The sequence below is a fragment of the Typopeltis vanoorti genome, chromosome 15 (genome assembly GCF_054136105.1).
Source record: "Typopeltis vanoorti isolate ZY-2024b chromosome 15, IOZ_Tvanoo_1.0, whole genome shotgun sequence".
Taxonomy (NCBI): Eukaryota; Metazoa; Arthropoda; class Arachnida; order Uropygi; family Thelyphonidae; genus Typopeltis; species Typopeltis vanoorti.
The window spans coordinates 92,070,975-92,098,512 of record NC_143563.1 but is presented as its reverse complement, the minus strand read 5'-3'; the positions used below and the strand labels follow the sequence as shown (position 1 = coordinate 92,098,512).

General features: G+C 35.9%; 1 protein-coding gene across 1 annotated transcript in view; it reads left to right on the top strand.

Moving 5' to 3' along the window:
- Positions 1-17,442, top strand: part of LOC150098975 (heterogeneous nuclear ribonucleoprotein 87F-like) — an 86,741-nt gene extending 69,299 nt beyond the window's left edge. The window contains exon 6 of the mRNA XM_090405784.1: positions 17,288-17,442. Within this exon, the coding sequence (XP_090261910.1) occupies positions 17,288-17,442 (155 nt within the window). The remainder of the gene's footprint in view (positions 1-17,287) is intronic.
- The last annotated feature ends 10,096 nt before the right edge of the window (positions 17,443-27,538 follow it).

Below are 27,538 nucleotides of genomic sequence, written 5' to 3'. Positions count from 1 at the left end.
CTGTGTCATAAATAATTATTTTAATTTCTCAACTTTTTGATCTTCATATTAAGGTCATCACCTGGAGTATACACATTTATATATACAGAGACAAGCTAAATTACATTTCACACAGTATGATGAAGAGACAGTGATTTGATCAATGGTTATTCTACTGGCCTGATGTCTAGTAAAAATAAAATAAAATTAGAATAAATAAATGAAATATAATAAATTAACTACATCAAAGCTGTATTCTATTTAAGCCAACATCAGAGAAACATTCTTTCATATAGATAGTTTTGTTACAGTAAAAATGATGTCCTAATTTAACATGACAGTTGTCATGTTAGTTTTAGGATCCTTGATTACTCAGCTAACCAGGTCAGCACAATGGAGGAAAGACTGCTGTAGGAGGAATTAGGGATGATAAAGGTGACATGAAAACTGGAGAAAAAGATATCCTTGATGTATGGAGTAAGTACTTTGAAAATTTGCTAAATGAAACAATCAGTGACAGCAGAGTGGTAAAAAACACTCAACAGGCATGCAATCAGGAATACATATCTATACTTGAAGTAGAAAAAAAGAAGCCATCAAAAGCCTGAAATTTGGAAAGGCAGCTGGAGTAGATGATATTCAACCAAAAATGCTTAAGTATGGGGGGGAGTATAAAAGTCTTACAGTGGCTGCACTGCATAGTTCAGAAGGCCTAGACAGAGAGATGAATTCCAGATGATTCGAGTAGAGCTCTCGTAGTACCCACATATAAAAAGGGAAATAAAACTGAAATGTGAAAATTACAGGAGTATTTTCCTACTGACTGTTCCCGGTAAGATTTATGCAAAACTTGAGAAACGGTTCAGAAGGATTTTAGAAGGGAAGCTTGGTAAAGAACAAACTGCATTCAGGCCAAATAGAGGCTGTCAATATCAGATTTTCATTTTATGACAGATAGTTGAGAAATCATAGTAATATAACAAAGATCTCTATTTAAGTTTTGTAGAGCTGGAAAAGGCATATGACAAGGTGCCAAGAGAGAGAGAGAGAAAGAGAGGCTATTCAAAATGCTACAGTTATATGGTGTTAATGGAGCATTATATCAAGCAATACTTAGTCTTTATTTGAGTTGTAAGTCAGTAATTAGAATTGAAGGAAGTACAGGAAGATGGTTTAATGTTAAATCTGGTGTCAGACAAGGATGTACATTATCCCCTCTCTTATTCATTATCTATATGGATCACATTATGAAGGACAGTGGTGTTAAACATGATATCAGAATTGGAGATGTTAATCTCAGCCCTTTACTTTATGCAGATGATGATGTTGTACTTTTAAATAAATCCAATACAAGTCTGCAAGATTCTCAGCCTAAATTGAAGAACTGTTGTAATAAATTTGGTATGAAAATCGGATAACAAGACAATGAAAACAGGCACGAATTGAAAATATCAACTGCATCGTGAATGGAGAACCTGTAGAACAAGTAAAACATTTCAGCTACTTAAGCACAAATTTTTAGTGAAGATTTTAAATTAGATATGGAAATAGACAATAGAATCAACAAATCTGATATGGTAAGAAGTCAACTGAATAAATTTATATGGAATAAGAGAGAAATTAGTCAAAACACTAAATTAGTTGTATAAAAGGCAGTATTCAAACCAATTTTAACTTATGGATCTGATAGCTTAGAAATAAAACACTTGACCAAACACTAGAAATCACAGATATGATAGTCTTGAAAAAGACTCTGGGGGAATATGAAGAGATGGCAGCAGTATCATATTAAAAACAAGGATATTAGGAAAGAACTTGACCTTGTTAGCATCCAGGAATGTGTTAGCAGAGCAAATCTCAGGTGGTATGGTCACTTAAGCAGAATGGGAGAGGAAAGATTAGCAAAACAAGTGTTCTCTGCCAGGTTGGCAGGGAAACAACCCAGAGGAAGACCAAGATATAGCTGGATTGATACGATACAAAGTGCCTTAAATCCTTGTTCTTCAACTTGGCGGTCTCCCAAAAATTTCTCCCCAATCATGTAGCGGCTACATGATTCGGGACGCTGCAAGCGACTATGGTATAGTCGCGTGCAGCCCAAGTATAGGCAAAGCAAGCGGCCGTCGAATGCCATTATTGCATCAGCTCACCTGTCGATGACACTTCGCAAAAATTCTTATTTTATCGCGCTCCTCCATATTGTTTTCTAATATCGTGTTATGGTATTTCGGAAAACAAGTTATTTTTTTCATAAAATTTGAAACCCTACAAAATGGAGACAAAAAAAAAGTCAAACAGAAACCTTTTAACCTTCTTTAGCAGAGGTAAGGACAATATTCAGGTGAAAAGTAGTGATGGTACCAAAAGTATACCAAGTACTAGTGCTTCAAGTTTAGAAGAAACAAAGAAAAAGAAATATGTTTATACTTCAGAATGTGCAATACAAACCAAAAAAAAGAAAAGGAAACTTTGTTAGGCGTTTCATCAAGGACTATTTAAAGCTTGGTTTCATTGTAGCCCCTGGCAGTGAACTATCGCCACAGCTTTTGTGTGTAGTATGTTCCGAAATTCTGTCAAATGATGCTATGAAACCTTCCAAATTTGCTTATCATTTGCATTTGAAGCATGAAGATTTTATTGATAAGCCACTGGACTTTTTTTCAAAGATTACACGACCAGATGAAAAGTCAGAAAAATGAAATGAAAATGACGACGACTAGTGACAAGTCGCTGCATCAAGAGTCTTATTTAGTTGCTCTTCGAATTGCTAAAACGAAAAAACCGTTTACTATTGGTGAGGAGTTAGTAAAACCTTGCATCTTAGATGTCATACGAGAAATTTTGGGTCCTCAAGACTAAAAAACTGGAGGCTAAATCGCTTTCGGACACCACCATTCAGAGTTATTGATATGGCCACTGATATTAAAAAGCAAGTTGTAGAGGGGATAAAGAAATCAAGATATTTCGCAATTCAACTTGATGAATCAACTGACGTGAGTATCCATGCTATCCTACTTTGCTTTGTGAGGTATAGTGAAGATGAAGACTTAAGGGAAGAACTTCTTTGTTGCCTCGACTTACCTGGACGGACCACTAGTTCAGAGATATTTAATGCTCTTGATGGGTATTTTCAAGCGCAGAGGTAAGACTGGAACAAATGCATCGGAGTGTGTACAGATGGTGCTGCGAGCATGACTGGACATCGCTCAGGAGTAGTTGTGAATATAAAGGAAGTTGCGCACCCAGAAGTTTTGTCCACTCACTGTATGATCCACCGGGAGCACCTAGCTGCAAAGAAGCTTTCTACTGAACCAAACACTGTTATGAATGACGCGGTGAAGATCATTAATGAAAATTGTAAGCGAGCTATGAACTCCAGGCTGTTCATGACACTGTGTGAGAGTATGGACTCACACCACCACATCTCCTTCTCCATGCAGAAGTGAGGTGGTTATTGAGAGGAAGGGTTCTTGCATGCCTTTTCGAACTGAGGGAAGAAGTAAAGCAGTTTCTGCGAGAGTGAAAAATCTGACTTAGTAGAGCCTTGTTGAATGAGGAATGGATGGCTAAGCTTGCATATATGGCGGACATATTTAGCCTTCTTCAAGAACTTAATATTTCTCTTCAGGGGTCTTGTACAAATATTTTTACACTGAGAAATAAAATGGATGTGTTCAAAAAGAAGCTGGCTCTTTGGGACAGTCGCGTGGTAGAGGAAGATATAGAAATGTTTCCACTTTTGGAAGAATTTTTGGTTGCTGCAGATGTCAACAAGAAAGTCATAATCAACATAATAAGTCAACATTTAAGGGTGTTAGCTGAAAACTTTAATAATTATTTCCCTGAAAATGAGGATCCTCGTAAAGGTAACCTCTGGATTAATAATCCTTTCTTGGAAGATATAAAATCATGTGCACTTGATCCTCATGAAAAAGAAAAGCTGATCAAGTTGTCTTCTTATGTCACTCTGGTGTCCAGACATAAAATGCAATCATTGTCTCAATTTTGGATATCACTCGAAAAAGAATATCCATCTTTGAGTTATAAATATATAAAATTGTTGGTCGTTTTTTTGACTTCCTATTTGTGTGAAAAGACTTTTTCAGCCATGTCAGTAATAAAAACCAAACAGAGAAAACAAATGGAAATTATTGCAGCTCTTCATCTCTCAGAAACAACGCTCCAGCCACGTATATCAAATTTTCTAACCTCTAAGCAACAGATGTCGCACTAGCTAAAAATTGTAATTTTATAACATTGGATTTAATAAATAAAATACTATCTACTTTGGTTTATGTTTCTGTCTTAGCCGTCAGCCGGTCCGCAAAATATTTCTCCTATTTTCCCCGGTCTGCAGGTGTAAAAAGGTTGAAGAACACTGCCTTAGATGACAGAAATATAAGACCTGATAATATTGGAGTCTTGATATTTAACAGACTGATTTTGAAAAAAATTGTAGATAGGAAGTTAGTAATGGTGTAAATTTTTCATGTAGTACTATCATATCCTGTACACCCCTTGAGGGTATATATCAGGAATTTGATGATGATGATGATGTATCTTCAGGACTGGGGCAACTCGTGCCAAAGGTGGACTAAGTTCTCATCACTTTCCTTCATATCCCATAATGCATAGGTGAGTTATCTGGTCTCATACAAAGGTAGAGGGTTTTTTCACCTGGAAACTCAGGTTTTTTCATCCCTCAGAACAGGCAAACCAACACGTGAAAACACACAGATCTACAGTCAAAAATACATACTTAAAAAAAAAAAAAAAAAACTTGTTGGAGGGGCTCAACTGGTCCTAAGAGATGGATGAGGAAAATTGGGGGAATCCTACATGATGACAACAACAACAGTAGTTCAGTCGTTAAAGGGTATTATTGCTATGGGTTTGAATCCGATGTATGACACAGATGTTTGTAAAAGGATGCTCTGCACAATAATCGGTTTCTTATAAACTTAAGAAGCTTCTTGTATTTATAATGCTTGTATTTATAAATATATTTTCCTTTTTAAATTGTTTAATGGATTTAGACAGCACAATGTTTAATAAACACCATATCAGCACCAATATTTCACTTACAATCACCAAGGTATTTTTGAGGCATTGCAATTGCAATGTAATCATGTTGGAAAGCATTAAAAAAAACAGTAAGGATGCTATAAATTAAAGATGACAAGAAATTATATTCTTGGTTGAATCCTTTATCCAAGTGTAAGGAAACAATGTTTGTGAACAATGCAAACAATTCATTGTATAGAATTTATGAGGACAAAACACTTGTGTTGGAGTAATTACTTGACTTACAATTAAGCAAATAGAACAATGTTTTGACCTCTATACTGGAAATATAATCATCAGGAAAGCATACATCTGCACAGGACACAAACTACATGGCACTAAAGTAAGCTAAATAGAAATGTTTTGTTAATTGTTTATACTAGCCTGACATCTAATGAATAAATAAATAAATAAAAAAAAAATATATATATGACAAATAATTAAAAAAATAATTAATTAACATACATAAAATTAATTTTTTATATACATAATAAGTATAATAATATATAGATAACTAAAAAAATTATAGTAGAACTATAAGAGAAGAGGACATCTCGAATGTCCTCTTCTCTTACAGTTTTCTAGTGTTGGGGTGATGCTGTCACATTCTGGATGCTATTTTGGTTACTATTATTATTATTATTCAGGCCTCCATGGAGTCAAGAGACTCATCATGGGAGGTCCTTCCTAAGAAACACAAATCAAGACTCATCGAGGTGGGGTCCCTCCTGAGAAACATAAAGTCTATCATACCACTCCTTAAACTCATTGACCGTTCTTGCTCTCACCACTCCATCAGTCAACGCATTCCATGGTTCAACCACCCTCCATGAAAAGAAACCACTCCTCACCCTCTTGCAAACAGTTTCCTTTCGTAACTTCCAGGGATGGCCTCTTGTCATCACTCCTTCCCGCTGTTCAACCATGCAAAAGAACTCCTCAGTGTCAACCCTGTAACCACTTCTCAACAGTTTAAAAATCTCAATCATATCAACTCTCCTTCTTCTTCTATCCACCAAACTCTGCAGTCCACATTCCCTCATCCAATCCTCATAACTAACATGGTACAGTCCTGAAACCATCTTTGTTATCCGCCTTTGTACCCTTTCCACAGTTAATTTATCCCCTTCAAATCCTGGGGACCAAATCTGAGAACAATAGTCCAAGTGTGGTCTGATCAGGGTCTTATACAATGGAATGATAACCCCTTTATCTCTGCAGGTCAGTGTCCTTCTCATTATTGTGGCAATCCTCTGTGTTACCTTCACCTCCTTTGCAATATGTCCCCTAAACTTCAGGTTTCTATCAATCATCAACCCCAGATCTCTTGTCTCCCCTACTTCCACCAGTATAACTCCTTCCATAGAGTATGCAGCATCCCATCGATGTTTCCCAAACATCAAGACCTTACATTTTGCTGCATTAAACCGACACCCTCACTCATTTGCTCATCTATCTAGCTTATTCAAATCCTCTTGCAGGGCTACCACATCTGCACTATTACTAATAATCCTTCCCAGCTTCGCATCATCCGCAAACAAATGAATATCCCCTTGTAATCCACTGACAATGTCATTGATATAAAGGTTAAACAATATTTCCCAAGGTCCCAGTACTGAGCCATGTGGGACCCCACTTGTAACCCTCTGCCTCCTTGAAAAACTGTCCCACCATACACAACTCTCTGATACTTATCGGACAGCCAATCCTGAATCAAGTTGGCCAATCTGATATCCAGACCCATGTGCTGCAACTTAAATATCAGCTTATCATGTGGCACCCTATCAAATGATTTTGCTAAGTGTAAGAAAATGGAAGTATATGCCTTTCCCTCATCTAATGCTCTTGTAATTTTATTATAAAAGGCTAGCATATTGCTAAAACAAGAGCATCCTTTCACAAATCCATGTTGACTCTCACGGATAACACCATCCCCATCTGCCCATTGCTGTATACGGTCCCTCACTACTTTCTCCAAGATCTTAACAACTACTGATGACACGCAAACTGGCCTATAATTAGACACTTCCAGTCTGCTACCACCCTTATGCAATGGCACTATCTTACCTTCTTTCCCACAACCAGACTCTCATTGAAAAGCCAGGTCAAAGGCACTATCAGTTCCCCAGCACCTTCTCTCAAAACTTGTGGTGAAATACCATCCAGTCCCACAGCTTTACTGACATCCAGAGTACAGTATTTGAAACACACTCTCCTCCTGTACCTCTAAATCTTGAACCTGCCCTATACCTCTAGTATTAAAACTGACTCCTCCAGGATGAAATACTCCAATAAAGTGTTCTTTGAACAATTCCACTATGTCCTCTGCATCAGTCGCTCTATTCCCATTTTTATCTTGCAATATCATTCTTCCACAGTCATTTCTCCTCCCACATTGCTAAAAAATTCCCTAGGATTTTCTTTGGATTTAGGGCCAATCTCCTCTCATATTCCAGTTTTGCCTTCCTTACCATACTAGTCACTCTTCTGGCTTGTGTTTTATTATTATTACCCTAAGATTCCATGAGGTCAAAGACTCATCTAGGAGGTCCTTTTGTTATATACACAGCTCATCATACCATGCCTTAAACACATTCAAATTCTCTGCAGACACCACACTCTCAGGCAAGGCATTCCAATCATTGACAACTCTGCATACAAAAAACCTGCTTCTCACTTCTTTTGTTCACATGCTCCTTATAAAGCTTCCAGGGATGACTTCTTGTACGTCTCTATCACTTTACCCCTCTTCCTCCTATTCACTAAACTCTGTCAATTGTATCTTCTCAACTTTTCCTTATATTTAACATTGCAGAGATTAAAAACTACCTTAGCCAGTCTCCTCTGCAACCTTTCCAACACATCTACATCCTTTTGAAAACTAGGTGACCAAATCTGTGCACAGTTGTTCATGTTTGGCTTAATCAGTGCCTTATACAATGGAACAAGAATCTATTTACTTCTACAAGCAGTGTCCTTTGCACCATAGGTCTATAATTTGATGCTTGAGTTGTCACCTCCCTTATGAAGTGGTACAGTCTTGCCATCCTTCCACCTCTTTGGTACTTGACCTAGTGCAAGATACATATTAAACAAATATGTCAAGGCAGATGCCAACTGCTTGGCACATTCCTTCAAAATATGTGGTGATATATTATCATGTTCCACAATCTTATTAACATCAAGTTTGCTCAATTCCCCATATACCTCTTGATCACTTACAGTCATTCCCTCCTCCTCATCACCAACTACTCTTAAACTCTCCACGATGTCACATTCGCAAGAATGTGACATCATCATCATGAAGAATTCACATTCACAAAAGACCTTCATGAACTGCTCATTAAATATCTCAATATATCTTCTGCAACAGTTGTTCTTATACCATTTTTTTCAATCACTGTCATCCTTCCATAATCATTCTTTTTTTTTTCTGGCTACATATCGAAAGAACTCCCTAGGATTCTTTTTTTAGCTTCATTAGCCAACTGCTGCTCATACGTCACTGTTGCTACCCTTACCAACCAAGTCACCCTCCTTGCCTTTCTTTGTAATCCTCATGGAATTGATTATTATCACACCTCTCATGCTGTCTCCATAATGCCTTTTGCCTCTGTATCACATGCTTAATCTCTTCATTCATCCATTTCACACCTACCTTATTTAACCTACTGACCCTTGGAATACATTTAGACATTGCTTCTACTAGATGGTTCTTGAATATCACTCAAGCTGCACTGATCTCCTTTCCAGCCAACTTCTCATTCTATTGTAATTTCCCTGCAAACCGTCTCCTGAGCCTCTCATAATCAGCATTATAGATGGGTCCTCCATATTCTTGGAATTACTAATCCATCATTCTTGTTGAGATTAGGATGATGATGTTTCAGCATCTCATAAGCTTTCTTCAATTTTCTTGCAAACCAGGTTTTGGTGGAATGTAGGGACTTGGTGCTTTTCAGTTGATTCTGTGACATGTTCAAAGATTGTAGTTAACCAATTGGTATGTGTTCTGGTCAGATACCAATTGATTTTTTTTTTTTTTTTTTTTCCAGAGTACACTGTATGATCAAGAGCGACAGTAGCACTGCCTTTGTCCACCTTGGTAATAATGATGTCTTGGTTATTTCTTAGAGATTTAAGGGCTAATTTTTCAGCTTTGGTTAAATTGCAACTTAGTTGTTTATTATAATTTAGTATATTGGATGTTTCCATCTATAATTGTCTATATTGGAGAGGAGGAATTTTAAACTTTTTTCAATGTGGTAGATGAAGTCAGTTTGTTTACCGACCTTGGTGCCACAGTGTAGTTTAAGCCTTCCTGTTTGCAGAAGCGAGAGTTCTCCATCATTGAGTGTGTTATTTGCTTAATTGTAAGTAAAGTAATTACTCCAACAAGAGTGTTTTGACTTCATAAATTTTACACAGTGAATGCTGACCACCATGTAACCTTGAAAGAAACAATATATGTGGGAAATATATGACTTCTGCATTACTTTAACCTTGGTATCTCTTCTGGGTCTGGCTACTACTGATGATACTTCAATAAAGATTGAAATCTCTTCCCATAAGGCATAGCATTATATACATATGAAAGGGTGTGTGCTTTGCATACGAAGGTAATTGATGTAAAGTCATTAGCCTAGTCATGAAGAGACTTCATGTGCAAACATTGTTTGGTTACTTATTCAAATTAAGTGGATATTGAATCCAACATTCTTTCAAAGCCGAATATAGACACTATAAAAGTTTCTGCGGATCCAAGCATAAGCAAACCTTTCATGACAGGGGCAACTCGTGGTAAAGGTGGAGTAAGCTCTGATCACTTTCCTTAGTATTTCCCATAATGTAATGCACATCTCCTTGCGGACATGTATGATGCTATACATTATGGGGGAGGTCACTACCCAGACCAGTTTCGCCTTTTGTTGAAGTCTCATCAGTGGATAGGTAGACCCAGATGTAAATACCCAGGTTGAAGTGATGCAAAAATTATACTTTACCATACGAGTTGCCAACAGGTGTCATCACAAAAGGCACCAAGAATTACTGAAAATAAAGAACCATTTGGCTCTTTATTTTCAGTAGTTGTTTGCTTACATTTGGGTAAAGATTTAAACAAAGAATATAATTTCTTGGCATCTTTAATTTATGGTATAACCAAGTGAAAAAACTTTCAACAAGTAAGGGTGCTAAATATTGAGTTGAGTGCCCTGTGAGTTGGTGAGTGGCCTGTGGATTGCTCTTTATGAGGATAGATTGAGGGTTTGTAGGTTGATAGGTGAAAAAGAGGGAATATAATAGAAATATTTAAGTTACATAAAGGATTTTATAGGATTAATACAGAGGAAATATTTCAGCATTTGGCTAGGGAGAGCAGGATAAGAGTTCATCCCTGGAAATTATGCATGTGGTTGCTCACAGGGCACTCAGCTCAATATTTAGCACCTTTACTTAGCAAGGGTTTCAGAACTAGATTTTTGCTTGGAGAGTGGTGAATAAATGGAATGGTTGCCAGAGTCAGTTGTGAGCTCTTTATCTGTTAATGAATTAAAGGAGGGATAAGATAGATATTGTGTGGATAGTTGGGGTCTCCAACAATGAGTCTTAGAACTCCATGGAGATGCCCAAGCAATAATAACAATGAATACTCAAGCTTACACCCAAGTGTCCTAATTGTGCCCTCTAAACCCAGTCAAAGCTGACCAGCTTTGGAAGAAGATAACTCCACATATCTTAGGCAGGCTTTTTGTTTATTTATTTTCCAAATTTATTCATGCTGAATGAATTTCTGGATTTCAGAGGCTGATTGTCCATTATTATTATTATTACACGGGCATTGCCACTGAGTCTGAAGACTCTGCAGAATTCCCACTCTATTATTCACAGAATACCTGTCATACTTCTTGAACTCATTCAGTGATAGAATACTTGTGACTGCCTCTCTCATTCACTTATTCATCATTTTCCAAGCAAAAAATCCATGCCTTTGCTAACCATAGTGCTACAAAACTTATTCTATAATCCTGCAAAACTCTTAGTAACTTATATGTTTCTGTTATATCCGATCTTTACCTTCAATTTTTATAACCCAAATTCTCAATCTATACTCATAGGGAGAATTTCACAGACCTCTCACAATCTTGGTCACTTGCTTTTGGATCCTTTCCATACTTCCTCATCCCAAGAAACTCAGGTGACTGAATCATGCTTGTAAGAGCCTAAAAGAAAGGATGCTTGATAGTCCAAAGCATTATAAAGAGAGATAATATCCTTCTCATATGTAGTTGTTGGTGTGTTCTTCAATATCTAAGTTATGAGTCTATTTTGCCAACTTTGGCAGTATACCCTCAGAACTTAAACTCCCTGTCTAACATTATGATCTCCAAATTCCTATTCTCATCAATTTCCTGCATTCCAGTATAATACATAGCATGTAATCTTTTCATCCCAAAGTGCCTTACACTTTCTCCCATTTGATTAGCTGTCATTATCATTCGCCTAGACTGCCAGTATATTTAAATCATCAAGAACTCTACATTATCTTTATTAACAATTGCCCTTCCCAATGAAAACATGATACTGGATATTCCTCTGAATATTCTGGATAAAACTAGATATTCTTCTCAAATCATATTTTATATTGAAATAGTAGCAGTCCAGTAAATAACTTTCCGGAACACAACTGGTCACTTGCCTTCTCCAGGATTCTAATCCTCCTTCTCTGATGTCCATCCATCAGCCATAATCTATATTCATGTCCATATCTATTTACTCTAATTTATGTAACAAAGTTCCATGCGATATTATTAATGTTATTATTTTCTTGACCTCCATAAACTGAAGACTCATCATGGGAGGTCAATGCTAGTCAGTATAAAGTCTGTTGCACCACTCCTTAAACTCATCCACCATTTGTTTTCACCACTCTCTCAAGCAATGCATTCCATGCTCCTACCAGTCTCCATGCAAAAAAAAACACTTCTTACCTTCTTACTCATTACCTCCTTTTGCAACTTCCAGAGATGGCCCCTTGTCTTTGTTCCATCCCTTTATTCTACCATATGAAAAATCTCCCCAGTATTAACTCAATAATAATCCTTCAATAATTTAAATGTCTCAATCATATCCCATTTGTCTTCTATCCACCAAACTCTGCATGCCTTCAGTCTATCCTCATCATCAACACTGTACAATCCTAATATTATTATTATTAAGAGAGACCTTCAGGAAGTTAGGGACTCATCAAGGGAGGCCACCTAATACATGCACTAGCTATCATACTTGTTCTTGAATTCAATCAAGCTGCTTGCACACACAACACCCATGACAATCCATTCCAGTCATGTACCACTCTATGAGAGAAAAATCTAGACCTCACCCACTTCTTAGCGACATTCATTCTCAGCTTCCAAAGATGCTCTTGTCCTTTGCCCACCCTCCATAAAATAAAACAAATTTCCATCAACTGAAATCCTGTATGAACTTTTCAGAAGTTTGTAAGTCTCAATCATGTCACCAGTTTTCCTCCTGTTTGCTAGTGTGTCTACAAATTCTCAATCTGTCTTCATAATCAGTATTCCGCAATCCTGATATCATTTTTAATACTCTCCTTTGCACTCTCTCCACTGTATTGGAATCACAATGGAAACCCAGAGACACCAGACCTGCACACAGTAGTTCAAGTGAAGGCTTATCAAAACTTTGTCAAGAGGCAAAATGACATCCTTATCTTTACATGTCAAAGTTTGTTTCAGCATTGCAATTATCTTTTGCAATGCTGAAATCAAATATCAAATATTTGCAATCATTGATACATGGCCCCTGAACTTCAACTTCCTATCTACTAACACTTCAAGATTCCTAGCCTGATCAGTTTCTTCTAGCATAATCCCACCAACATAATATGACATTGGATATCTAATCACGCTAAAGTGCATGACTTTACATTTACTGACATCCATTTTCCCATGTTCACAATTCCAGCCCATTCATTTCATTCTGCAAGTACTGCATACTAACTGCATTCCTGATTACCCTATCTATCTTTGCATCATCATCATCAGCAAATAGCTGTATGTTACCTGTCAAATCCTTCCCAATGTCATTAATGTACATATCAAATAACAGTGTACCAAGGCCTGATTCTTGGCCCACTGTTACACCACTGTGTTACCTTGAATTTTGCAGAACTCGCATTCCCCGTATACCACTTCTTGATATCTGTTAGTCAGCCATCCTCTTATCCATCTTATTCAATCCAAACCCATATTCTCCAATTTATGCAACAGCCTTCCATGCTATATTCTGTCAAAAGACTTAACAAATTCCAAAAGTATCATGGTGTATCTATTTCCATTGTCTTTCTCAATAGTGACATTATCATAGAAGCAAGTTGCTAAAACACAATCTTCCCTTAGTAAATTCATGCTGTTTATTGTAAAGTAGAAATTCTATGTGAACCCATTTCTGAATGCGAGCCCTAACCAACTTTTTCAAAATCTTCACCACAATTCCTGAAATACTGATTCTTCGATAGTTGGAAACATCGGTTTTTGCAGCACATTTGTGAATTTTAGCGAAGTGGATACTCATTAGTTGAACAACCTCTTCTGCATCTGTCACCCTCACACCATCTGTATTCAGCAAAGATATTCTTTCATATTCATTCTGTATTTTACTTGCAGCATATCAATGGAATTCTTTGAGGGTTATCTTTAGCTTACAGAGCCAGTTTCTTTTCATACTCAGACTTAGCTTTCCATACAACAGTTGAGACTCTTCTGGCCTACTGCCTATAATTTTCATCATAACAGACATCATCCTTATGCACATGGTATTCCTTCCACATCATCCATTTGACTCCTGCCCTATTAATTCTTTGAACTCTCGGGACACATTCTGATATTGCATTATTTAAGTATTTTTTAAATACTTCCCATGCACTGTTGATATTCTTCCCATCCAGCAACTGATACCCTTGCACTGAACTCAGTATACTCATCAGTTGGTCATAATTTCCTGCTTTGTAGCTCAGCATTACATTGTCTGAATTGAGCATTCATAAATTAGCCACTTCCCCAGTGAGTAACTGCATGATTACTCTCACCAAATGGAGGCAGAATATGTACCTCTTTAATTTAAAACACCCTCTGACATTATAATCAAATCAAACACTCTTTCACCTCGAGTTCTTTCTGTCACATTCTGCTAATATCGTTTTTGTTATCTGTCTCTGTACTTGATTACTAAATACCTTAAGGAAGGTATTTTCTACGAGAATTACTGTCTCTATACTCTCGTCAAGATTACTTCATCCACTTTATCACAGATGTGAGCAAAGAAATCCAGATGTTGTCTGATCAAAGCTTTATACAATATGACCACCATCCTTTTATTTCTCATGGTCAGTGTTCTTCTCAGTATTACAGCAATTCTCTGAAATGTCTTTGCATCTTTTGCAATATGTCTGCAGAACTTCAAATTTCTTTCAGCAATCACCCTAAGATAGCTTACTTCCTCTACTTCTTCTAGAATAATTTCACCAAATGATTATGAAGCAACCCCATCTGGTGGATCCCAAATTTCAAAACATTACATTTAGCTGCATTAAACTGATATTCCCATTCATTTGCCTACCTCTCCAGTTTATTCAAATCCTCTTGAAGAGCTAAAATATCAACACTATTACCAATAACCCTCCCGAGTTTCACATCATTTCCAAACAACTCATTATCTCTCTGTAGTCCTGTGACAGTATCATTAATATAAAGATTGTACAGTAATGGTCCCAGTACTGAGCCTTGTGGAACTCCACTCTGATATCTATCAGAAAACCAGTTACCATTCTACTAACCTGATATCTAAACCAATATGTTGCAACTTAAAAATGAACTCGTCACTTGTCAACCCTGTCAAATGCTTTTGCAAAATCCAAACAAATGACAGTGTATGCCTTACCCTCATCCACTATTGTAAAAGGCAACCAAGATTACTAAAACAAGAGAATCCTTTAACAAATTCATGCTGGTCTCTCACTCTACAGGAATCTGTTCCATTGCAAAACTTTCATTAAACAACCAGGTTAATGGCATGGTCTGTTCCACAACACGTTCCCTTAAAACATGTGGTAAAATTCCATCAAGTCCTACTAATATTCACTGTACTCAGTATTCAGAATGCATCCTCTTCATTCACTTCTAACACTTCACCATTCCTTATCCCTTCTAGGAATAAAGCCTGATGTACCAGGATGGAACACTATAATAAAGTGATTAAATAGCTCAATTATGTCATCTGCATTGGGCACCTGATTCCCATCTCCATCCATCAAAGAATCCCATGTAATTCCACATAACTTCTTTCTGCCTTGATACCTCTACATGCCTATTCATCCTCCGAGTCCAGACTGAATGGTCACTCTCACCAACTGGAGGGCAAATATGACATCTCAATCACAATCAGATCCTCTGATGTTATGACCAAATCCAAAACTCTTAATCCTTGTATTCCCTCCACCGCATCCTGGCCTAAGATCATTGTCCCTCAAGAAATCTAAAAATTCAATTTTCTCAGTTGTGCATGCTGCCTTCTCTGCTCAGTTGCTTAATAGACAAAAATACTATTAGTAGATGGCATGGTCTAGATGGTGGATTGTGTAGTATGTATATGGTGGAGAAGAGTGCCTTTCTGCAATGTGCTCGATTTCAATTCAGTTGTCATGTAATACTAGTAATATAATAATTTTTAAGGTATACAACCATGTGTTTCTTAAGATTTCATATATTAGCAAGATGATAACCAAAGTTCCATATTCCTTTTTCATTCATGTTGAGTGACTTTTACTTTGTGTACTACATATTAAAAGAATGCACAGATGTATGCACAGTACTATTCCTCAATACCTGACAGAAGTTGATGGAAACTGTATGCCTGCACCTAGTGGCAGTCTGTGAAGCTTTAAGTGGGGGTGCTGCCTATACAAAATAATTTTTAAAAAATATTTTTTTCCTAATTAGTAACCAATTTATTAATAAATAAATCTGTACACTTATTTATTAATAAATTGGTTACTGATTAGGAAAAACATAATTTTTTTAAAATTATTTTGTATAGGCAGCATCCCCATTTAAAACTTCACGGGCCGCCACTGCCTGCACCATTACAAAGCCAGATAGCTTAAGAACATTTTGGTCATTCCTCTATGAACAAGAGAAATATAGATAAATATATAATTCAAATATAATGCATAATATATGTAGCACAGATTTATTATAATAATAATAATAATTATTATTATTATTATTATTATTATTATTATGTGACACCTCCAGGGAGTCCAAAGACTCATTGAGGGAGAGTGTGCCAACAACATCGAACGATTGATCTCCTTCCAACTACTAACCACGCTCAAACTTGCTTAACTTTTTTGTGAGCCATTAGTGGTAGAGGCTCTACCAATTGACCAACCTTTGATTTATTTCACTTAATGCATGTGTCTTTTATTGTATTAATCTGACATTTTTTAAGTGCCACTTTCAGTTAATGTAAAAAAAGGAGAAATGTAATTCTGCAGCTTCAAGCTCCATAGCCATAAATGCAGCAGTTGCTTACTGTCCATCTGCTTCTCTCCATTTGAGCCATAATTCTCTCTCCCCATCCTCACACAAGATTGCTGTACCATGTGACTGCAGCTTAAAAGTGTACTCCCAACAAAAGTTCACCCTTCTAGCATTTTAGTTCCCCCTAATGCTTGAAATTTAGTGTTAGTAACTAAAATTTTGCATGGAAATATTACTTAGGCTCCATAAATGAGCTAAAAATCCACTTTTCACATGCCAACACTGAAGGTTTCCTAGTCAGTTAATTTATTTTTTTTTTTTTTGTTCCAAGTAGAAGAGGTTGTAAACCTCTTGTTTAATAATGGGCACTATAATTCATCATCTACCTAAAGACATTCACACAATATTTGTACTACAACCTGTTGTTTGGAGGTTGGATAATACATTGCTTCATAGCCTTAGTTATTTTGGCTGTAATTTCAAAATAACCACAACAACTCTATGCACTATGCCAACCAGCCACTACATCTGGTTGACCAAGTGAATTGGTATCGCTTGTTGATCATTCTAAATAACACAGTTTTTACGGTTTGCTATGATGTTTGTGGATCCTAAAAATCAAAACTTCCTGCATGAAGGGTACATTCAAGAAAAATGATAACAATATATTAATTTATTTGCAGGTAATCTTGTTAACAACTCTTGGGCTGGTGAGTTGGGATCTAGTTATAGTAAAAGCTATAGTGGGGGTCCACTAAAGGGTGGAAACAGCAGTAGTAGCAGTGCTGGAAGCAGATTTTCTCAAGGAAGACCTTATGGAGGTGAGCTTGCTCATTAAATAATAGTATAAAAAGTTTTTTTTTTATAATCAGGCATGACATTCATGATATTCATATCATTAAAATTTCAAGTCATAGGAAATATAGCAGTGTGATTTTTTCTTAATGATTTCATATCAGTTGGAATCTGCACATTGAATAATGATAATGAAGAATTCAGTCATCACTTCACAGTTCAATCTCATACCTTCAGAATACTCCTCCACATGGGACTCCTGATTGTGAAATGTCATCACTAGGATCCAACAACCTGTTACTGCTGTGCAACTAGCAAACCTCTGGAAAGGGGGATTCTGATAGTTTTGCATTACTTTGGCCCCTGTTTTGGAAAGACAGGTGGTCTTTGCATGGTCCAGCTAAGAATATTTGGCTAGTAGGCTTTCTACAGGAGTCAACAGGATACAAGACTTGGTACAACATGTGTACCAAGTCTTGTATCCTGTTGGGTCTGGGAACAGGGCCCAAGACTTGCTATAGTGTTGGCATAGCATCCAGGGTAACTCTGGAGTTGCATTTCCAAGCACAGTTATTGCTTGCCACATAGTGGATATCTGTGGTGAATGGGGATCTCTGCCACTGAACCAAAAAATTCCTTTGAGCACGAATCCATCTTGAAATTTTCCAGGAGCCTCAAAATGCCCCAACCAAGTGCAAATTTCATAAATATATCATCTGACAACATAAAGAAATAAAAGACATCTGACACACATAAATATACCAGCTTTTCTTATCCTCCATGCAACTTGTAAAAAAAAAATAGTGAAATGTCATCCTTCTGTATTCAAAAAGGTTTAGTTTAGAAGAAAATACTACATTCTTGTGACATTCTTGTTGAAATATCATAACAGAAAACTATCATAACATCAATGGGAATATTACTAATTATGGTAACACCTTGTCACCCATTTTGATATCACATCTAGAATAGTGTTCTAGATGAGGAGATACGTTTGGAGCTTAAAGGAGTGACAGGTAAGAGGTGCATTCTGATATGTGGGGATGATCATGTGGTTACATACAGGAATATCATTCTTACTCTTGATACACCCAAACCTCCAACATCAGTAAAAGCAGGATATCCCAACTCTCTTGTTAGGCTTTTTAATCCATTAAGATGCTTTAAATGTCAGAAATGTGGGCATGCCCATACTGCCTGTTATGACTCCACCATCTGTGCCCGTTGTGGTAGTAAAGAGCATGATAATACATTCTGCTCTGCAAAGAAATCTATATGTGCCAACTGAGGGAGATTATCCAGCCTATTCCATGCATATCAAAGATTGAAGGATGAAAAAGAAATACAAAAGATAAAAACTGAATAAAATATATCAAGATGAAAAGAGGAAGCTAGCCACTCAACACCTGTCCTGAAATCCTCATCTGAGAAAGTAGCAATGTTAAGAAAATATCACAAGTGTATGCAGTCACAGTGGAATATATGTCTATTCCACCATCCCTCAATTTCAGCATACTTGAACATTATGAACATATGCTTCAAAGAGACGCTTCTTTTTGGAGTGTATTAGTTGTCCAACCTATTAGTCTCACTCTTGAAACAAATCCCAAAATGATCCTTATCGATGAAAATCCACTTGTCTGTGAAAATCATGGCAAGGGCATCACTGAAAGAAAAGCTACCAGACACCCACTGAATGTAAATTAAACAAAGGTGATTCCAACACATCAGATGATGTATCAAACATTTTACAGAGGAAGAGATGAACACTGGCTATCCATTCTTCCCAAAATCAGTTTACAAACACAAACTAAACAAATCTTTCAATCTCCTAGAAAATGGATGTCTACAAAGCCAAAAAAATCAGAAAATTCTTACAGTGAAACTGTTATGGATTCCACAAAAATATTGATGATATCAAGATTATGCAGGAAACACAAACCTATCTGTTTCTGTCTGGTAGCTTTTCTTTCAGTGTTAATCTGGTAATTACTCCTTACGAACTTATACATTTCGATCATGTCTCCCCCTCTTCCTTTTATTCACTAGGCTCTGTAATTTGCATTCTCTCAATCTCTTCTCATATTCCACATTCTAGAGACGAGAAACCAATTTAGTCAATCATCTCTGGACCCTCTAACATCTCATCATCCTTTGAAAAACCTGGAAACCAAATCTGTGCACAGTAATCCATATGTGGCCTTATCAAAGTATTGTACAGTGGAATCAAAACATTCTCACTTCTACATGTCAATGTTCTCCACATCATTCCCATGATCTGCTCTGTCCTCACAATTTTGGCAAAATGTCCAAGAAATTTCAAGTCTCCACAACCACCCCATTAGCTGTTTGCATTTAGCAATAAAAAGGGGTGAAGTTGAAGTCTCTGATATTAAAAATTCAATTAAAAAATTTAATAAGAAATTTAAAATTCTTCTATTTAAATATATTATTTAGCTATTTATTTTTTACTGCCTTGTGTACTGCTGTAACTGCTTTGTGCACAGTATGACCTTTGCTGTCATAAACCAATCAACAAAGTAATTTTTAGAAGAAATTATGAATATAGTAGATATATAAATCCAGCTTCAGAGTAACACTTATGAGCATCATTATGTAAAACACAGCAGTGTAGTAGTCATATGTTGCTTTATGAAACTAGACTAATGCAACATTCTGTTCATTGTATGTTCCATAAATACTTATTGCCCTACAACTGTGGTGAATGCTCTGCTATAAAGTGCAAACCATGCAGTGTTTTAAAGATGAAACAAAGACTGCCATTCTGAAACATCTTTGCATTTTACTGTTATTGGCAGGGAAAGCTAAGGGGAGAGAAAAGAGAGAGAGCCAAGATGCAGAAAAAGAGATTATGTGATATGATCAAGACATACCATACTTGTTGAAAGGAGCTAACAGGATGCATATTGGAGGGATTTTTTCAAAGGGTGAATCATAAGGGTGGGATTTTTTTTTTTTTTTGCATTTCTTTCTTACTCTTTTTGCAAGAATTATTGTGGTAAAGCTTTAAAATGGGCATACATGTAATAAAGAAAAACCAGTTTCTGAATGGGTAAAATGTGGCATCTGCCTCTACACAACTAAACATAGTAGTATGAACTGATCTTCATCCCTTGAAGTAAAGTCAGTCAGGTAAATGTTTACATCATAGTAACATGATGTAAACATTCTGTATCAAATGGTATAGTTCATATGTGAGATATCTGATAACATTTTCTATACTCCCCTCTTTTTAATTTTGAAAAGGACATTTAGATGAACAAATCTTAGATGCAACTTTATGATAACATCAACTATTTCGCTTAGGATATTTTTGAAAGCATAAGTTAAATTCCTTTTGTGTTTTAGATATATTGTTGAATTATTGATATATGTTAAAATTTTTAATACAAAAAGGTGACATTTTAATACAAAAAAGTTACATTTCCAGCAGTCACTCTTCTTGAAGATTTTGTTTAAACTTTAAATGTCTCAATTTAATTAAACTACTAAGTACCAGTCAGCCATGCATTTAAAAAATTGAACAAATTGTGAATTTCTAGACATTTGAGAAATTGTTCACGAGATAGCAAATTATTGGGACTGGAGCATGACATTTAACCTGAGGTCAACATTGACTCAAGTGTAAAAAAAAATATACAGTAAAAAGTTTCCATCGTTAAGAAGATTGCTGGCTTTTATAAGTGGCACCATAAAGCAATCACTTCTCTGTTTCATCTACAAATCACTGGCATGCATATCATGCAATAGCAATGTTTTTTTTTATCCCACTCATTAAAAGTTGTGAACCTATCATATATTAGTACCATGGATGGGCAAGGGTTAAACACTCCAGAAACTCTCCTTTAAAGACTAAACACAAAACTTTTTCTAGCCATTTCAAGTCTCCAATAAGCAAGATGAGTTTCACACCGGACAATTTACCTGCTATTCAAAGACCTTCAGGCCACAAGCCATGGTCTTCTGCTCTGAAGAGCAAAATCACTATCCTTTTGGCCATTCAAGCCATCTTCTTCACCATTGGCTGAGTTTTAGATTAACTGAAATATGTAGGTGAAGGGCCAATATTGTTATCATTTTTAATACATTTAAAATTCTGAGCAATAAATACAAAATGTTATATTCAGGCAATGACAATCAAGGAAAAGAAGGAGTAGCCATAGTATTCAACACAAAATACGAGGCTAATCTTCTTGAATGGCAGTCAGTCTCAAGTAGAGTAATGTGGGCAAATATGAGAATGGGGAACTGGACAATGAGACTTATTTGTGCCTATGGTCCCATAGAAGGTTCTACTAAGGTAGAAGTGGAGGAATTTTTTGAGGCTTTAGAAAAAGCAACTGACACAGTGAAAAATGAAAAGTTGATCCTTGTTGGGGATCTAAATAGCAGAGTAGGAAATGATTGTGAGACATAGAAAAATATTTTGGGAAAATTTGGAGAAAAGAGCAAAACTAATAATAATGGCAAATATCTGTTGGATTTCTGCTCAGGACATGGACTGGTTATTACTAACACCATGTTCCAACATAAAAATGTGCACAAATTCACAGGGAGAGAAGAGGCTAGGAATAAGAAAAGTCTCATTGACTATGTTATTGTTGATAGTGATGTTTTCTCCCTGGTGCAGGACACCAGAGTGTACAGAGGATTTGAAATTGGAAGTGATCACTATTTAGTCTTGAGCAGGATAAAATTGAATTTCATATTGAAAAGAATAACAACATGTAAGAATGTTTTAAAGCGAATACAAGTTGAGCAACTCTCAGATGTGAACTGTAGACTAAAATACACAAAGATTATTCAAGAAAAAATGAAAGAGTTTGAGAACAGGAATCAAACCTTGGAGATTCAATGGCAAACTCTGAAGAAAACATTGATTGATTCTGCCAGAGAGGCATGTGGTGAGGTTGTCTGTAAGGATAAAAAAATCAGAACTCCCTGGTGGACACAGGAAGTTAAAGAGGCAGTGAAGGAAAAGAAGAAAGCATATCAAAAGTTCCTGTCAAATAAGTCAGCTTGTGCTCTTAGAGAATATAGAGACAAATGCAAGAAAGCTAAACAGTGTGTAAAACTAGCTAAACAAAAGTCATGGGAGGACTTTGGCAAGAATATAGAAAATAAATATCAAGAAGGTGGCAAAATATTCTGGAGGTTGTTGAAGAAGCTTACGAATGGAAGAAAGAGTGCTGTGAAAGGAATTAGAGATGATAAAGGTGATATGAAAACGGGAGAAAAAGATATCCTTGAAGTATGGAGTAATTACTTTGAAAAACTGCTAAATGAAACAAGCAGTGATGACAGCACAGTGGTAAAAAACACTGACCAGGCATACAGTCAGGAATACATATCCATACTTGAAGTAGAAAAAGCCATCAAAGGCTTGAAATGTGAAAGGCAGCAGGAGTAGATGATATTCGACCAGAAATGCTGAAGTATGGTGGTATAAGAGCCTTACATTGGCTGCACTGCATAGTTCAGAAAGCCTGGACAGAGGGACGAATTCCCTGATGATTGGAGTAGAGCTCTCATAGTACCCATATATAAAAAGGGAAATAAAACTGCATGTGAGAATTACAGAGGTATTTCCCTACTGAGTGTTCCTTTCAAGATCTATGCAAGTATACTTGAGAAACGGTTGAGAAGAATTGTGGAAGAAAAGCTTGGTGAAGAACAACCTGGATTCGGGCCAAATAGAGTCTGTCAGGATCAGATCTTCCCTTTACGACAAATAGTGGAGAAAGCATGGGAATATAACAAAGATCTGTATTTAAGTTTTGTTGATCTGGAAAAGGCATATGACAAGGTGGCAAGAGAGAAGCTATTCAATACGCTGCAGTTATATGGTGTCAATGGGGCATTATATCAAGCAATACAATACTTAGTCTTTATTTGAGTTGTAAGTCAGCAGTTAGAATTGAAGGAAGTACAGGAAGATGTTTAATGTTAAATCTGGTGTGAGACAAGGATGTACATTATCCCCTCTGTTATTCATTATCTATATGGATCACATTATGAAGGAAAGTGGTATTAAACATGATATTAAAATTGGAGATGTTAATGTCAGCTCTTTGCTTTATGCAGATGATGTCATACTTCTAAATAAATCTGCTACAAGTCTGCAAGATTCTCTGACTAAATTGAATAGCTGTTGTAATAGATATGGTATGAAGGTCAGCAATAAAAAGACAAAGACAATGAAAATAGGCAGAATCATTGAAAATGTGAACTGTGTTGTGAATGGAGAACCTGTGGAAGAAGTAAAACATTTCAGCTATTTTGGCACGATTTTTACTGAAGATGGTAAATTAAATATAGAAATAGACAACAGAATCAGCAAAGCTGATATGGCGGGAAGTCAAATGAATAAATTCATATGGAATAAGAGAGAAATTAGTCAGAACACTAAATTAGCTGTATACAAGACAGTGTTCAAACCAGTTTTAATTTATGGATCTGAGAGCTGGTTCAGAAGTAAAACACTTGACCAAAGACTAGAGACCACAGATATGAGAGTCCTGAGAAAGATTATAGAGTCCTGAGAAAGATTATAGGTGTGAACAGATGGCTTCAATGGCAATATCATATTAAAAACGAGGATATTAGGAAAGAACTTAACATTGTCAGCATCCAGGAATGCATTAGCAGAGCTAATCTCAGGTGGTATGGTCACTTCAACAGAATGGGCGAAGAAAGATTAGCAAAACAAGTGTTCTCTGCCAGGTTGGCAGCAAAACGACCCAGAGGAAGACCAATATATAGATGGATTGATATGGTACAAAGTGCTTTAGACGATAGAAATATAAGATCTGATAATGTTGGAGTTCTTGACAAGTAACAGACTGATTTGGAAGAAAATTGTAGATAGGAAATTAATAATAATGTAATTTTTTTCATGTAGTACTATCATATCCTGTACACCCCTTGAGGATACATGGCAGGAATTTGATGATGATGATGATTAAAATTTTCTATCCTCTTCAGTTGTGCTTGGCTAAATTAAAAATTTCTGTTCTGTTCTTTTCTGGCTTAGCTAATTGCTTAGTTATTTATTCAACCAATATTGTATGGACTTTTGCTATCAGTTATGACAGAATAGGATGATTATTTGTTATTCCTCTTTTAAACTGATGTTCAATTTATCAATTTTAATGTATAGATTTGACTGAGACTGGATTAGTTCAGCCATAATAGAAAATGATTTTTTTTTTTTTTTTTTTTTTTATCTAGAAGCATAAACAGAAGGTTGCATTGTGAGATATCTTATTCCATTAAAAATGACATTGATAACAAAAATAAAGTAATAGCAATTCTTCAAATCAAATATACAGTAAATTACATGACTTCATAATACCTGACTTTTGCAAACTCTGGGCCACACAACTAATCTTAAACCCATATTTCATGTCCATAATTTGAAGTTTTACCAATTATCTCAAAAACAAATCCCTACTTAATATCTAAAAAGAACAAAACTTGATCATTGCCTATGTCTATATATTTGCATTTTGATCTAATAAAAATGCATGCCCTAAGGCTAGTCAGTATTATGTCTGTTATGTTATGTCATGTGTTCTCTGACATGCTTAACAGAATGAAAAATCAGTTTTGGGGGAAATAAACTGCCACCTGCATATGATTAGTTTAACTCATCTTCAGATGAAAAGCCCTTATAAAGGTTCCTTTGCATCTTAGACAAGATTTAAATCCCTATCTTTCCAATCAAACAGCAGATGTCGCAATGCTTTCATGACTATGAAAGCATACTGTTAGAGCTGCTGTTATCATACTTTGCATAATTAGAAATTAGCATCACATGAATGCAATCTAGATTTTTTTTAAAAAAGCCTAGAACCTATTACTTATTACTCATACTCATGCTTATTACAATAAGGTGATGGCTTCATTGGAGAGAGGAGAGGGATACACAGTAGTATACTTAGCTTTTGCAAAGGCTTTTGATAGATTACCACATGATAAATTGATAGTCATACTAGAGTGAATGGGATAGCAGATTAGTGCATTGGATCAGAGATTGGCTATCTTATAGGTATCAAGCAATTCGTGTATGGTGAGCAATATAACGGAAGATGAAGGTATGCCTCAGGGGTCTGTTTTAGTGCGATTTCTGTTTAACTTGTATGTTAATGATAATGATATTGTCAAAGATTTGGATGGAGATATTCAGTTGTTTGCAGATCATGCAAAGGTGGCATAAACTATGAAGAGTAGAGTAGATGTTGTGGCCTTACTAGAAGACTTAAATAGATTTAGTGAGTGGGGATACCAGTTCAATGTTGCGAAATGTAAGGTTTTAAAATTTGGAACACAAAGATGGGATGTAGAATTTACTCTTGGTAGGGATATACTGTTGGAGGTGGAGGAAATAAGAGATCTTGGGTGATGGTGGATAAGGATCTGAAATTTAGAGGACATACTGCCAAAATTGTGATGACAACACTGGGAATAATACAGAGGAGACTAACTTGTGGAAGTAAGGAGATTTTTTTCCATTGTATAAGGTTCTGATTAGGTCACAGCTGGACTCCTGCAAACAGATTTGTCACCTGGTTTTCAAAAGGACAAAGAGATGTTGGAAAGGGTCTAGAAGCTACTGACTAAAGTAATTTCTGATTTCTAGAATGTCAAGAGGAAAGGTTGAGAAGATGCAGTCTACAGATCAAGGGAGAAGAGGTCATCCCTGGTAGCTGTATAAGGAGGGTGTGAACAAGGGAGTGAGAAGCAGGTTTTTTGCTTGCAGTGCTGTGAATGATTGGAATGCCTTGCCTGAGAGTGTAGCATATATAGAGAATTTGAGTGTGTTTAAGGTGCAGTATGATGAGCTGTGTGTATGACAAAAGAACCTTCTAGATGAGGTCTTAGGTTAATAATAATAATCTAAAAGAGCTCTAGTTTTTTTTTTTGGTGATTTGGTAATAATACATTTGAATTTATAAAAATAGCAACAGTCAATCATCATGGATAAATAAATTTAAAAAAATCATCTCACATCATTTTCCTAAACAGAATTCTGTATTTCGTGTGCATGTGGGAAAAGCTTGCACTCATCTTGCAAAACTCATTTTGTGTCAACCAGTTATAAACCACTAGTATTCAGAATGCAGTAGTCAGTTTAGCATACAAAACTACAACCATACTTTTGTAAGCCCTGATTAAGTTTGGTTTACATTGTAATTTTCGTGTGCTTTCTGAGATAATTTGAAACATTATATAAGTGATCTTTTATTATAAAAGATAACATTAAAAATGCATTATCCATACTGAATTTTTGACATCTTACCATTTGGCCAGAGGTGTATTTTATTATACCATTTAACTATTACAATGAGTATTCCTTCTGAAGAAACTCATGCAATGATAACTCCCTCTTTTTCATAGTCTTAAAAAAATGTGATGCACTCCTCTATTTATTTAAATAATCAAAATGCATGCATGTGTGTGTGTGTGTGTATGTATGTATTAGGTCATATAATAGATCATATTTAAATGGACATCCTTTCATTTCTTATATTTAAATTTAGGACGTTATAAAAGCAGCAGTGGACGAGGATCACAGGAACCTTACAGGAGATGAAATGAAATGCATATATACAAATATATATATATTGCTTCTTTTTTTTAATTTTTTTTAAGGTAAGTTGCATATTTTTAGAAAACTTAATTATTTCTCATGTTGAGGTTTTCTCAAAAAATAATATAAAACAGGAATGAAAATAAATAAAAAATAAGATATTAAAAAGTACATCAATGACACAATATTATTATTATTATTTTATGGCATCTCCATGGAGTTCGGAGAGTCATTGTGGGAGATCCAAATTAACCATTATACACACAAATCCTACTACACCTCTCCTTGAATCCATTCACCATCAGGGTGAATGGGTTCGCAACCAATTTTGGCAATCCATTCCACTCACTCACCCCTCTCTATGCAAAAAATCTTGTCCACACACCCCTCCTAAACACACTCTTACACAACTTCTATGGACGGCCTCTAGTTCTCTGACTATTTGTCATATATTGAAAAATTTTACTTGCATCAATTGTATAAAATCTATTTAATATCTTAAAAGTTTTTATCATGTCCCCTCTTT